At 41.8% G+C, this 15,406-nt stretch overlaps 1 protein-coding gene across 6 annotated transcripts in view; it reads right to left on the bottom strand.

The window, feature by feature from the left end:
• The window catches only part of KLHL32 (kelch like family member 32), a 181,808-nt gene that overhangs the window by 70,034 nt on the left and 96,368 nt on the right, over nt 1-15,406 (bottom strand). For all 6 annotated transcript variants that reach the window (XM_031680209.2, XM_031680210.2, XM_031680212.2 and 3 more), the window contains one exon: nt 4,288-4,386. In XM_031680209.2, coding sequence (XP_031536069.1) covers nt 4,288-4,386 — 99 coding nt within the window. The remainder of the gene's footprint in view (nt 1-4,287; nt 4,387-15,406) is intronic.

Below are 15,406 nucleotides of genomic sequence, written 5' to 3'. Positions count from 1 at the left end.
TTTTTTCTGATTTTTGCTTTAAATTAACTACTGAATTCTGGTGGATTCACACTGCCACCTGCTGCCTAGAAATAGATACTAAAAGTATATTTCTACCGAAAGGAGTTAATTTACCCCTTCGGTGGTCTTATTCACAAAGTCTAGCTAAGGTTTTTTCTTGTCAATATATTTAAATTTCATATCACAATAAAGGCTGATACTTGGCAAACAAAAAGAACACTTGCTAATCAAACAATAGGATATACTATTTGCTATTTGGGGAGGGAGTACAAAATGTACAAACTTTTATTTTTGAAAGCTAACTACAAAAAAAAGACATTTTCAGCAAATCATGTGCATTTCCTAATGCATCACTTTCAGTGGATACAACACAAAATCTACTGGCCAGTACCCTGACCTTACAACAGGGGAGGGTGAAGGAGGGTGGTGTGTGTGTGTGTGTGTGTGTGTGTGTGTGTGTTTGTGTGTGTTTTTCCTACTCCTGCCCCTTGGTACAATCTGAAGGGGATGACTGAGGGCTCTGCCTGTCACTGAGGATCTCCACCACCTAGTCTTCCCTCCTAATGACAAGTTCCAACATGAAAGGAAGGTCTCAGGGTCCACAAGAGAGCAGGCTAGGAAAGGCATGAGGACTAGACACAAGACTGGGGAAGAACAGCCCTGGCCGTGGAGACCAGGCTAAGGTGAAATGATGTTCCCGGATGGTCATCAGGAAACTAGGAGAGGTTTCCAAACTGGATCAAGATCCTAGTTCTGAATTTAACTTTTCTCATTTGTGAAAAAAGAAAAGAACCCTCACCTGCCTTAAGCAGGTGTTACTTAGAGGGGAAATGGGAATCCTTGTGCAAAACAGTATAGATGGGCTGTCATTAAATGCTGGTTCCCTTCTCTGTGAAAGATGACAGCTCTGAGGACTGTGGTTTGGCGTGGAGGGAGGCTAGAAACAGGCAGACCCCTTAGGTGGAGACTGTGAACTCATAACTTACAGCCAATGATGGCAAGAATCTAAAGAAAAGTAAGAAAGTTAGCAATGGAGAAAAGGATCAGGTCTGAGAGACATTTGAGAGGTAGAATCAACCCAGCTTGGGAACTGATTGGATATGATGGTGAATAAGGACTCAGAAACTATGTTCAAATTTCTAGACAACCAGTGGATTAATGGCACCATCAACAGAGAAAAGGGTAGATTTTCTCACGTTAGGTTTGAATTGCCTGTGTGATATTTAGGTAGACATATTGAAAAGCTTGTATTTTTTTAAAAAGTCAGGAAAAACCAAGGTTTGGGAAAACAACCTGGATTCAAAAGTTTTGTCATGTTTATCTGAGGGACTCAGTAAACCAGGAGACATACTGGAATCTCTCCTGAGGATGGTCTGCAGAGATTCCTTTACAAGATTTAACATAGTGAATGACATGTATGTAAACGTGCATACTCTGAAAAACAAGGAAACTCATGCATTTACTGGACCCATTTTAAATACAAATATTGCTCTTTAATGAACTGGTGCATCTTTCTGATGAAATTTTTTAAAAGAGCACAGCAGACAAGGAAGAGGGAGCAGAAGGAGGAAAAGGGAAGGAAGCACCCACGTTTTATTTGGGACTGAATCTCAGCAGTTAAGTCTGACAGGTCATGCTTATTAATAATTTATAACACGAAAGGCTACACAGGACAGAGTCCACGGAATTCCATTGCAAAGCAGGTGAGAACGGATGCAAATATGAGGAGCTGTCTGTAAATCCCTTATCTTGGGATAATGGCCTATTGCTGCAGCCACTCTCCCTGGGAGCCACTCCCTCCCAATAAATTAGCGGTTTTCATTTCATTAATTCTACCAACATGCACTGAGAACATGCGTGTTCTCAAAGACAGGCCCTGTGAGAGGGCCTGGGGCCAAAAATGAATAAAGGGGAAGCCCTCACAGCCTGGGGGGCTAATTCGATGGCTGTCCTCACTGACACAGAGGGGCACTGCTCCGGCGAGGTGGGGCCGTGGCCCTCAGCAGCCTGCCAAATGAAAAGCAAGAGAAAGGAGCCCACACCGGGGCCTCGAAGTGTCCCTTCGCTTGGCTGGGGGGCAGCAGCTGCAGCACCTAGGCACGTGCAAGAGAGCTTTAGGCCAGGGCAGCAGCAGACGGCGGACGGCTTGGGAGGCTCAGGGAGGTTTAGCCAGGCTCAGGAAGCGTCCACCAAGGGCTTCTCATAGCACGTGCTCCTTAACGAGCACTGGAGGACAGGAGGGGCACCAGAGCAGAGCCCTACCCCTCACATCTCTGAAAAAATGGTAATTTGAGAACAACAAAACAGTATCAGACATCTAATCTAATGGTCTTCTTATAGTCAATATTTTCTTCTACAGATTGGACATCTTGCAACATCAGAGTTAAAAAGGAAATGTAAAATTACATAAGAGAATGAAATGAAAACATATTGGTGAAAAGAAAGTGAAAATGTCAACCACTGCTCAAAAAGGCTGATAATAAATGAACTGTCCACAAAATACATCTGTATACAAGCTACACTTTTCCCTCAGCCAAAATAATGAACTGCAAGATCTAAATTCCAAAGTGCACATGAGTCACTCAGTATCTCAGCAGATTTACTGACGGGGTAGGGAGAAATACTCAAGAACTTTCAGTGTTCATCTGGAATTCTCATTTAGAGAAAATTATAGGTATAAGTACACACACACACACACACACACACACACCTCTGTATATACCCACTATTTTAATATGCATCATGGTTATTAGCACTATAACCAAACTTCTGTCAACATACATCATTGATTATTACCTGCCATGGAAAAAGTGAATCAGGTGATGATGCTGAAAGCTCAAATTGCAATATTTGATGCAGAAATGTCAAATAAAAGTAATTTCAATTTCACAAGTCAAACACACACCTCTGAAATCTTGTAACCTTTCTATGTTATTCCCATTTGTTACTTGCAGGAAGGGATTAAAACGGCTCTCCCATATCACCCAACAATATCGAGGGGAAAAGAAAGGAAAATAAGATAAAAATAGTTCAACATTTACTGTTAGATTAAATATGCTGAGATAATCATGGAACTTTCATTTGCTGTACTTGAAATGCTCCTTAGGTGAACATAGCTGACAGTCTCACACTGTCTCCCTGGGAAGCACTGGTTCCCACTTCCTGAGGTTGCTGGGAAGTTGAAATAAGATGATATATGAGAAAGAGCTTTGGAAATGACCTAACGAGTAACACAAGTAGAGGCAATATTTAGAATAAGAGAAATGATTAGGAAGAAAATAAAGTAATTCGGCAGAAAAACAAATAGGGTTTTTCTACTTACTAATATCATATCATGTGCACAAGGATAGCAGAATTAAATTACGTGGATTTATTATTATTTTTTAATTTATCTTCACTGTTGTTATAACTCTGTAATAAATGCAAGTAAAAAGTCATGCCAGAGGAGGAAATGGGAAGATCTCAATATAGGGAATCAGTGCTGAACTTCCTGCAAAGGAGAAGAGACTCACAGCCGTACCGTCTACTTAAGATGTTCCAGATCTTCCTATTGAATCAAAGGGTTTTCATCCAGAGGGAAAAAAGAGTCTTTGGAATCAGAAAGGCCTATCACTCACCAGTTGTGTCACCTTGGGCAAGCTGGGTACATTTCAAATCTTTGATTTTTTTTTTTTGCCTATATAAACACGCAGAGTTGTTTTGAGGACCGAACATGAAGCATCAGCGGGCACACGGGGCAGGTGCTCAGTGAAGGGGAGTTTCCTCTCCCTCCTCTTCACAGAGCCTTTCCTACCACCCCAGACAATGGGGACAAGAGTGCACAGATCACTCATCACTTCTCCAACCACCACGGCCTGGGACGTTCGTGCGGCAATGAATTATGTATGACTTTGTGATATGTTACTGTTACTGAAATCTTCAATGACTATCCAACTTCTCATGCATTTCCGTAACTGGAGAGACTTGCTTCAAATCAAGACCCTTCCTAGTGTCATCTCCCAGGGCCCCCGTGGTGAACCCTGTGTGTGTTTGCTGAGTTACTCTGCCGCCCAAGGGGAATGGGGACCTGGGATGGGCAGGGAGGGTCAGGGACGTGAGACAGGACATGTAACAGCTGCACCAGCCCTCCCAGGAGCCTCTCAGCTGGTGTCCTGGAGAAACTCTACCACCCCAGGCCACATCTCCCACCACCCCCTTCCATGTTACCTGTCACTGGGATCCAGCTGGTGGGGTGCTGCAGAGGGAAGGAATGTGCAGGGCACATTAGTGGGATGCAAGCTTACATACCTGGATGAGATAGTGGGAACATAAGTTGAGAAGCTCCAACAGCTGTAGGTGACTGCCAGCTGCTAATACATCCTGGATCACGCCTGGCTCCAACAAAATCTGTTTGTTTTTTAATAAAAAGAAAACCATCAATGACTTAAAAATTAATACTTGCTTAATAAGCAACTTTGCTATATTTAAGTTGCTGCTTAACATACAATATCCGAATTAATACTGTTCCTTACTATGGAAGTCAGTTCTTTTTTTCTATTTTGATTCATGAGCTGTGGCCTCCACTCTAACAGCTGAGTTCTCATTTCTAATCCTCATTTCCTGTGTGTAAGGCTCTATACTTTACCACTTATTTTTGTAGGAGGATATGAAAATTCGCCAAGAGCAATGTAACAGGGCGGAGGGCTCAGTGGTAGAGTGCGTGCTTAGCATGCACGAAGTCCTGGGTTCAATCCTCAGTATCTCCATTTAAGAAAAAAAGGAAAAAAAAAACCCAAAGAACAATGTTATAGTCTTAAAATTCAGTTTGTGATGGATGTAATCTCATAGATACAAAAGTGCTGAATTTTAGCTGGTCAAAGTACATTTCAGAACGTTGTTCCTCAGTAGATCACAGAAACAGTATGGTTAGCAGGTATTTTAGAGGAAGGGGGCTCACACTTCTTGAAATATGAGACCAGAGGTGGGTATCACTCTGTTTTACTTCTAAGTCCTACAACAGTAAACATCAACCACAACTTTCATTTTTCTCCTTTTCAGTCTCAGATTCTCTAACCTTTTCTATTTGAAATATAAGATGTAGAAATAGAATTTTCAGAACATAAAGGCATCACAGAGAAGCAAAACTTCCCAAATACACTGGTGATACCAATTCTGGTACCAGTTTTTTTCTGGTTAGGTCCAGCGCTGTGCCTACCGGGGCCAGCTCTTGACCTGCTGCACAGGGCTGGAGAAAAACACAACTGCGTTGGCTAAACTCACTTTACACGCAAGACTCCCAGGCCAGGGGACCTTTCGTGCTGCTCTCACCATCCTGACTCATTTCCCGAGCCCAGTGGCTCCCAAAGTCTAGTCTCTGGGCCAGCCACATCAGCATCGCCTGGGAACTTGGGAAAACTGCAAATTCTTGGACACCTCCCCAGACCTCATTGAATCAGAAACTTTCAGGGTGACGCCCAGCAACTGCATTTTAAGAAGGGCCACTGGTGCTTCGGATGCACAGGAAAGCCTGGGAAACACTGATGGGGTCAGTTCCCTCTCCTACGCCACTACTTCTCACATTCCCTTTTCCCCTCAAGCCTCCACCTCCTCCCCTCTCTCCTTATTCTAACCTCATGGTCTTCCAAAGGCTCCCACCACAAAATCTCCCAACCCACCTACCCAGATCTGTATCACACACTTTACTTTCCTCAACACTCCGCTAATACACTAGATCCCAACGCCTCCTGTCTGATACTGTTCTCTCTCCTTCCGGCATCGTTATCTGTTCTCTCTCTATTGGATGATAATCCCCATCAGCATATAAATATGTCATGATAGCTCTTCTCTGAAGAACTAACAACTCCCTCCCTTGACCCCACAGATCCCTCCAGGCTCCCCTTCCCAACAATGTTCCTCAGGAAAGTTGTCCATACAAACACTGCTATTTGCTCTGCTCTCTTCTCTCTCAAACCCACTCCTGTTGAGCTTCGTTCCTGCTGTTCCTCTAAAAATGCTCTCATCAAAGGCACCAGAGACCTCTAAATCCAACAGCCATTTCTCAATATATAATCTTATCTGAGCCAGCAGCAGTTAGCAAAGTTGATTGCTCTCCTTCTGAAACGATTTCTTCCCTTGGAGGACAACACTCCCTCTCTTGGTTTCTTCTGCTTCAATAGCCATTCCCTCTCCATCTCCTTCCCAACCTGTAAGCTTTGGAGATGCCCAGAGCTCAGTCCCTGGATCTCTTCTTTCCTCTCTCTTCTTACCCTGAGGATGATCTCATGCAATCCCATGGCTTTAAAACCACCTGTACACTGAATCTGCTCCACTTGGTTTCTCCAGCCCCAACCTCACCCTCGAACTCCAGGCTCTGATATCCAACAGCCCATTCTGTATCACCACATGGATGCCAATGGGCTGCTCAAACCGAACGTGCTCCAAACTGAACTCTTCATCCTCTCCACCAACCACCACACCTGCTCCTACCCTAGTCCTACCATATCAGAAAATGGCAACTCTCAGAGTCATTCTTGACTCCTCTTCTTTTCTTCCTGCCTTACGTCTGATCTATCAGCCACTCCTTTGGCTCTATCTTCAAACAGTTCCAGAATCCAATCACCACTCAGTACTACTTTCGTCATTACCTCTCTAGTCCAATCCGCTGGCTTCCTAGACTTACTATAATAGCCTCCTAACTAGTTGAACTGATTTCTCCTTTTCTTCCTTGCACTGTTTTTAATAATATCAATCAAAATGGTCCTTCAAAAATATAACTGAAATTATGTCACTCCTTTATTCAGAGCTTTCCAATGACGACTTATTTCACGGAAAAAAATTCAAAGTCTTCATTGTATCATAAAAGGTTCTTTGAATGCACTGAGCACCTTAGTGTTTACAACTAGCTGTTTTCTCTGCCTGGATCAGTCTTGCTCAAGACATCAGGGAGGCTCCCTGCCCCATGTCCTTTAGACCTCCATCCAGATATCACTGTATCTGAGAGGCCTTCCCTGACCACGCTATGGTAAACAGCATCTGACTCCCCATCACCCCTATTTGCTGTCTCCTTACTTCACTTTATACCTCTTCATAGCACTTAATGCCTCTCAACACAATATACATTTGTCTATTAAATGATTCTCTGTTCCTCCACTCATTAGGATGTAAGATCCAGGAGAGCAGGGACTTGGTCCATTTTGTATCCCCAGCACTCAGCACGATGCCAAACAAAAAGCATTCACTTAATACTGATGGATTTATTTTGTAAAAATTTTTTGATGAATTAAATCATCTTTAGATACATTTGAAAATTCAGAATTAATTTTATTAACTAGCCTAACAAGAGAGAAAAGAGGAGGAAGTACTATACATTTTATTTCTGAACTACTAAAGACGTGAAAAAGTTAAGTACATGTGGCAAAAAACACCAACACTCATCTTCTGAAAATTTCTTTATAGCTCCTTTCCTATCAAGTCAGAAGGAGAAACCTGAATTTCTCCAACTCCTCAAGGAGAGAGGCTTTGACTGACATTCAGGAAATTATTGCAGCTCCCATCACAGGAGCAAGGACGAACGTATTCTTGCAGAAGAGGCATGGCCTACGGCGCAGAGCGGGGAATAGCTGGATTAGAAAGGTTAGTCTTAGCCTTTAAATCCTGTCAGTTGCGCTTATTTCACACAACTGGCATTCGCGATAACCTCCGAGGCTCGGTAATGCCCAACACAAAGACAGATATCACAGAGAGACAAGATGAATATTCCACAGCACGGGTAATACGTCCAGCAGGCTCACTCGGAGAAACCCTCACAGGAGAAACCCATACCAGGGTTGTTTTTGTCTTTGTTTCTTGTTTTTTGCTCTGTAGGTTTTTTCCTTCTCTCATTATAATGTAAGTTTTTCTAAAAGATGTTTTAGCACAGAAAATTCCTAAGTGCTTTTAAAGGGCATGGTTTGGAGAGGGAAAAAAAAAAACCCTACCAGGAAAGCTGGATCTCACTTATGGAAACAGAATCAGCATTTTCAAGCTCTATTTACACTAGAGTCTTAAATCCAGCTTTGCTGAACTTTGGTGACTAGTTGTTCTCGTATATTTTTCCAGAGAATTTGTGTTTGGGCAGGAAAGTAAACAAGGGTTCAATTACCTCACAACTTACAGTTTGGTGAATTTGTCTGTCGCCTGTCTAGAAGAACAGGGTGAAAATCGCCTTCTGCAGAAGGGGCCTCACACACAGCAGTTTATGGAGGACAACTGAGACCACTAAGTTTAAGTGCCGCAGGGCCCAGGCTGGTTACATTTAGGCCTTTCAGAAACACATACCAATCCACATCCCACCTGGCACTCAGCAGGACAGACGGAAGGAAGGATGCTCCAGGCCCAGCACACGGGGAGGAAGGGTGTCCCCCTGAGAGTCCAGAGCCCAGCGTGGTGGAGTGGGAGCTGATGTTAGAGGCTTGACACAGCTAGTCAGTCATCAAATAGTTCAGAGGTATCAACAGTGGACAAGGCAAGTGTCTGAATAACAAAAGAGATCAAGAAGTGCAGGATGCTTAAAGCCAGGTGGTCCAGAAAGCAGAGGGGAAGGTGAAAACCACTAAAGCCACCAAGCGGGGCCAGATGTGGCCTCTTTCCTCAGTGATGCTCACCTGCCCAGTGGGGGCCGAACTGGGGCTTCTTCAGATTGGACAGAGAGGTTCTGCTGGGATCTCAGGTGCCCACGAGCGCCTCTTGCTCACAAGCCATCTGTGTGGAATATTCTCTCCCTGCCACCCACCCACAGCTGACCTCCAGGTAACAGAATATGGGGGCTGCAATTGGAAGACAGGAGCTGGACAGTACTAGCTGGGGAGGAGACAATTTCAATACAGGAGCTTTCGTGCAGCTGATGGCAAGTCAGGCCATGTGAACTGAGGAAAGGTCCACCGCTGACCCCTGCCCCAAATACTGAGACTCTGCCCTTATTTTGATCAAATGAGGATAAGAACTGGCCAGTGGCTGTGGTCAGGGTGACACCGGGTAGGTGTGGCAAGGTAACAGAGGTAAAAGTCACAACTGCAGTTGAAGGTGGTAGTCTCTAAATATACCAGTGAGAGTTACTACATCAGAATTCAGGCATGAAGTGGTCCAATGGCCCTGCCGGAAGGAAGCACTCTAGAATACTCAATCCAAAGGTGTCCTCTGGCCACCAATCCAAACAGGGTTGAATCTGCATGATCTCTATTAAAGGCCTTCCAACCTGGAATGAGACCGGGGCTCCTGGTCCCAGCAAAATCCTCAGGCAGGCCATGAGGTCAGACACTCATGAAGGAGAGTGTGGGGGGTTAGCTGAGATCCTGCACAGGTACAATGAGGGGCCCTCTCCGTCAGTGCCCAGGCCTCACCTGGCCCGGCCCTGGGAGGGCGGGGCTCGGACTGATGCAGCACACAGACCCCAGGGTGTTCCTGCCCTTCCTTCTTCTGCTCCTTCTCCCAAATCACCAGGATCCACCCATCTTTTAAATTCTGCCTTCTTGTTCTTTTTCTTCTCTTTACTTTCCCTCCCACTTTAACCTTGCTTCTTGGATTAGCTTCTGGTACCCTACCTCTAGTAGCCATGGCAAGTGTCAGTGTGACCTTTTTTCCCTGCTTTATGAACAGGTGAGTTGGCATCTTCAGAAGATTTTGTATCTCAGTTCTTCAAAGCTATCTTTCTCATTTCTTGCTTTAGGGGATGTTTAAATTACTTCCTCCCAGGTTTATGGATAGAGTAGCCTGAAGGAATCCAACACATTTAAAGCCAGACAACAAAGGACATTACCACACACACAATTGTGCACACAGAAACACAAGCACTTTTGAAAGTACTCATGTAACTGCAAATTAGATGTGGCCTGAGGCTATTTATAAAAATAAATGAGCTTATTTATTCTTCTTTATACTTTGTTTCTTTGGGAATTTTTTTCTGTATAGTATAGCAAAAGTGGTAAATGATCACAATTTTGAACTTAGAAACCAAAACAAGTAAATTGAATACAACAGCATATATAACTTTGAAATGATAAGATATTCAAGACACATAAAACTCTTTGCAGAAAGTTCTGAAAAGAGACGTCTTACAGACAGAATATGAACCATAAGATCTAGCTATGAGAAATTGCCATCAGTTCAGGTTTTGTTTCAAAACCATTACAGTAAGGATTTTTTTAACCACAAGGTGGCGCCTAGGTTTAAAGTAAAAGTACTTTCTAAATTACTCATGTACTGCATCTCTCTGTCATCTTATTTTTAAGCAAGGAAAAAAAATTCAAATAAGAATAATAAAACATATGCATTATACTGTCTAGGTATCTTGATAATTCTGGGAAATTTTCATAAATATTTCTGCTGAAGTGCCTGATCTGAGTGACACTGATTAGAATTCAGTAGTTCTCCATAAATCAGGTCCCAATTTATGAACATAGTTCAACCTTTTTGTCTTGGTATTCAGAAACTCTCATGATGTGGCCCCAACCTACTTTTTAAAACTTGTTTCCAATTCTGCAACTTTATGGTCCTTTTGCTAAGGCCAACAGCCCACTGTTCTCCACAAATAGGCAATAAATACCTTTTTCTCCACCATGAATGCCCTCCTCCTAACTTCTTCAATCTCTGTATGTCAAAATCCTGCCCATTCCTCAAGATTTAACTCTAAGTCCATCCCCTCTACAAAGCTTTGCAAGATCTTCCTTCACCCCAATCTGCAGCTGAAATTAATCTCCTGGGACTCCAAACCACCACAGGTATCTAACGAACTAAGCCCATGGGCTCCCAGCCACACCACCTGACTTTAAATCCTGGCTCCTACACTTGCTGGCAGAATGAGATTGGGAAAACTGCTCAATTCTACCTGCCTCAGTTTCCTCACCTGTACGATGAAAATATCTACTTCAAAATATTATCTTAAGGACTGAGAAAGTACATATATATCATTACAATCGTGTGTGGCTGTGTCAGCAAAATGGCTTAAACAATTTGGGACTATTTTCCTCATGATACTCGGATTAGGCAGGTTGGAACACTAACAAACCAGGATCTTATTTTCCTACTTGGCCAGTCTTAACCTGTGGTCACAAAAAGGATGCCATACCTCCAGGCATTGCATCTGCACTCAAAACAGAAAGAAAGGGGTAAAAAAAATCGTGAGCCAGCTGAGTTTGTCATTATTTATTAGAAAAGAACAGATTTCCTGTAAACACTACCACAAATACTTCCATTTACATTTCCTCTGCCAGGTCTAGGTGATGTTGCTGTAAGCTGTAAAAGAACCTATGAAATTGAGTTTTACAGCTAGATGCAGTACTGTCCCAAATTAAATTGGAGTTCTACATGAAGAAAAAAGAGGGAATGGATATTGTGCAGGCAATCAGAGCATAGGCCATAGCTATTAGCACAGTATTTCCTTATACAAATCTGCAATAAGTGTTAACTATTATCTGTTTCTTCTTGATGTAACTGAGTGTTTTTGCCCTGAATGAGTTATGTGTATCTGATCTTATGTTTTACCTTGAGACGTTGATTACAAGGTCTATCCTATTTCATGTTCATTGCTGTTGAACATCCTAGAAGAATACCTTGGGAATTATTTACTAAAGAAATGTACAGGCTTGAAAAATAAAGTTCCTGGGGAAAATGGAAGAGGATATCAAAAGCCTCCGTGGGAGACCCTGGTCACACGCTAATCCTCAATAAGGATTATCTAGTTGGAGGAGTTAAATAAAAGGACACAATCGAAATTTTAACTAATAGTTGTAGTAATATGTTCAAATAACGATAAGCCTTGGGGTCAGAGTTTGTATATAACGAATTCGTGATTTGATTATTGATTCCTTAATTTACAAATTTTGTCAGGTGGCTTTCTTCCAAACATAGTACACTTGTACAAATTCCTAAAAGATCTCAATATCAAATATTTAAAAATACTAGTTTATTTTCAAGTCATGAAAAACCAATCACCTTTTCCATCTATTAGCATATGAGAAAAGAGAAAACTAGATTTGATTTTTCAGGGTATTTTCAAAGAATGTTAAAAACCACAATGGCGAAAGCATAATAAAAACATACTAGTAAAAAAAGAAAGGTGCAGAAATCACTTGGAGATTCTATTATTTTCCCTCACAAGTTTACACACCCTCAATCAGTTCACTTGAAGTTTCTCAGGTTACAGATGGTTGGCAGAAGCATAGCCTTGTCTAAGATGCCAAAAAGAAACCTTAGAGCAGACAAGGACACTAATTTTACAGCACTGAGAAGCTACATGCTACCCTGCAAAAATTTCATTTATTACCACTAATGCAACTTAAAGATCTATAGATGCTGCTCCTCATTCTTCCTTTCCTATTTGAGGACGTATGGAAGGGTGATGGATTAAATACTCGAGTTAGGTGCTCAAGTAAAGAGAAAAGAGACAGGGGGAATTATCAAGCTGCGGTATAATTAATGCTACGGCAAGCTCTAGGAGCACTTGGCTGGAGATGCCTCATTTCAGTGAAGTTGTGAAATAATTCTTCATATGAAAAACCTTTGTCCCCTCATATTGTATGAGCAACCCCCATTTTCTTTTGCCCCCCCCATTAGCATAATTTCTGGCATTTCAGAGCTCTGAGATCAATAGTTCTGGCAGAAAGTCATTTCCAGCATTGTTTTCTTCATTATGTTTAAATTAACAAAATGTATTATTTAACAAAATGTAAGGATGAGTTATACATACTTAGTTTAAAAATATGGCCTAATTATTTGAAAAACCAGAACACATTTTTGATAGTTTCTAACTTTAAGAGAAAGAAGCAGCCCCGGCAATTAAATATAATGAAACATGAAGGTCATTACAGGTTACAAGAAAAGCCAAATTAATTATTAAGACTCACTTGCATAACCAGTGTTCTTTCAAGTGTGATGAACATGGGAGGCTTTATCCCACAGAGCTTTATTCATGAAGCTGGGCCTTTCCACACAGAGCTAGTTACTTACAATGCTAGCACGACCAAAGAGGAAGGAAACGGTACTTTAACATACTGACACCCAAGGATGGAAGGTCTCTGGAAGAAGGAACAGGGCTGGTGCCAACGTTCATTGATAGTTGGCTACCACTGCGTCACTGCTGGGTGCTCGAGCGGGAGCAGCGAGGAGCCGACAGGAATCACTATGCTGCGGTGCAGTCACAGCGCGGGCACAGGGTGCTACAGCAGCGCTTGGCTGGGGGTGCCACATTTCATTGAAGGAAGCTGCAAACTAACTTTTCATTTAAAAAATACATCATTAATACCCAATTCCATGCTCACTGGGGGAATCCCTTGCATTTGCTTTATAAGGAATGGAGGTAAAAGTATGGCTCTAGGGGCCACTGCAGGAACGTAGGCAAGTCATTGACATGCATGATTTTAGCACTATCATATAAAAAAAGGAAAACGGTATTACCTATTTTCACCAAGTCTACATAAAAATCAACTGAGATAACCCAGGTAAAATTCTTAAAATAATGCCTGGCATGTTCCATCGGGTAAAAAAAGACTTTTTAAGGTGGTTGCTATTGTTATTATTGTCATTGTAATTCCATAAAAAATAAATCTACTTCATAAATAATGACCTCCATTTCTGGTGTTTACACACTTCCTACTATGGACCAGGTATCATGTGAGGTAATTTCATCTACGGTATCTCTCCTTATGCTCCTCCCAACTCCTCACTCCTGCAAGGTAAATATTATCCCCAGAGGTACAGGAAGAAACTGAAGGCAGAGAGATTTACATATTCAAACAGCAAATCTTTTCTGTTGCTACCGTGTTCTGGGCACCCTTCTAGGCACCGTGGGTATTACCAAAACAAGACAAGTTTCCTCGTCTTATGGGACTTAAGAGTCTGGGTTTTAGCCAACTGGGTAGACTAGTACTATCAACTGACAAGGGTAAAACAAAGGCAGAAACAGGTCTGGAGGGAAGATCAAGAGTCCCACTTCGGGGATATGTTAAGTATGTGATGGCTATGAGTCACTGCAATAGAGATATGTTAAGTGGACAGAAATACGTAAGTCTAGTTGGCAAACCACAAGTCCCAGACCAAGTTTTCCTTCCACATATTTTTGTATGGCCTGTGAGCTAAGAATGGTTTAAGACAAATTTTTTTAATTGCGTTTAAAGAGATTTAATTTTCATTAATAGACTTGATTTTTTAGACACTCTAAGGTTCACAACAAATTGAGCAGAAAGTACAGAGAGTCCCGTATACCTCCGGCCCCCAAGCGTGCATAACCTCCCCCACTATCAAGATTCCCCACCAGAATGGTACATTTGTTACAGTTGATGAACCTACATTAACACATTATGATCACCCAAAGTCCATAGTTTACCTTAGGATTCACTCCTGGAATTGGATTTGGATCTATGTATAATAAGATGTACCCATCATTATAGTATCATATAGAGGATTTTCACTGCCCTAAAACTCCTCTGTGCTCCACCTGTTCATCCCATCCTCCCCTCAGCCCCCGGCAACCGCTTATCTTTTTACTATCACCTTTGCCAGGATGTCATATAGTTGGAATCCCAAAGTATGGAGACTTTTCAGATTGGCTCCTTTCACTTAGTGATAATATGCACATTAGTTTCCTCCTTAAGTCTTTTCATGGTCTGATAGGTCATTTCTTTTTAGTGCTGAAAAATATCCCATTGTTTGGGTGTACTACAGTTTATCCATTCACCTACTGAAGGACATCTTGGTTGCTTCCAAGTTTTGGCAATTATGAGTAAAACTGCTATAAACGTCCGTATGAATGCTTCTGTGTGAGTGTTAAGTTTTCAACTCCTTTGGATAAATACCAGGGAGCACAACTGCTGGATCCCATGTAAGAACATGTTCAGTTCTGTAAGATGTGTCTTTTGTGAATATTTTCTCCCAATCTGTCTTGATTCTCATTCTCTTGATATTGATTCTTGCAGAGCAGTTTTTAATCTGAGTTAAATCTAGCTTATCAATTTTATTTTTTTGTGAGTTGTGCCTCTGGTGTTGTACCTAAAGAGTCATCTCCAAGGTTATCTAAGTGTTCTCCTGCTATCTTCTAAAAATTTTATAGTTTTGATTTAACATTCAGGTTTGTGGTCCATTTTGAGTTAATTTTTTATTACACTGTAAGGTCTGTGTCTAGATTCTTTTTTTTTTTTTTTTTAGCATGAGGCTGTTCAGTTGTTCCAGCATCATTTGTTGAAAAGACTATCTTCACTCCATTGTACTGCCTTTGCTCCTTATTCAAGGATCAGTTGACTACATTTACGTTGGGCCTATTTCTGGTCTCTCTATTCTGTTCCATTGATCTGTCTACTCTTTCCAGCCAATACCACACTGTCTTGATCACTACAGCTTTATAGCAACTCTTGGAGTCAGGTAGTGCCAGTCCTCCAACTTTGTTCTTTCTCACTATTAT

Source organism: Vicugna pacos, chromosome 8 (genome assembly GCF_048564905.1).
Source record: "Vicugna pacos chromosome 8, VicPac4, whole genome shotgun sequence".
NCBI classification, from domain to species: Eukaryota; Metazoa; Chordata; class Mammalia; order Artiodactyla; family Camelidae; genus Vicugna; species Vicugna pacos.
Note: the sequence above shows the minus strand (reverse complement) of the source record. Positions and strands in the feature narration are given on the sequence as shown.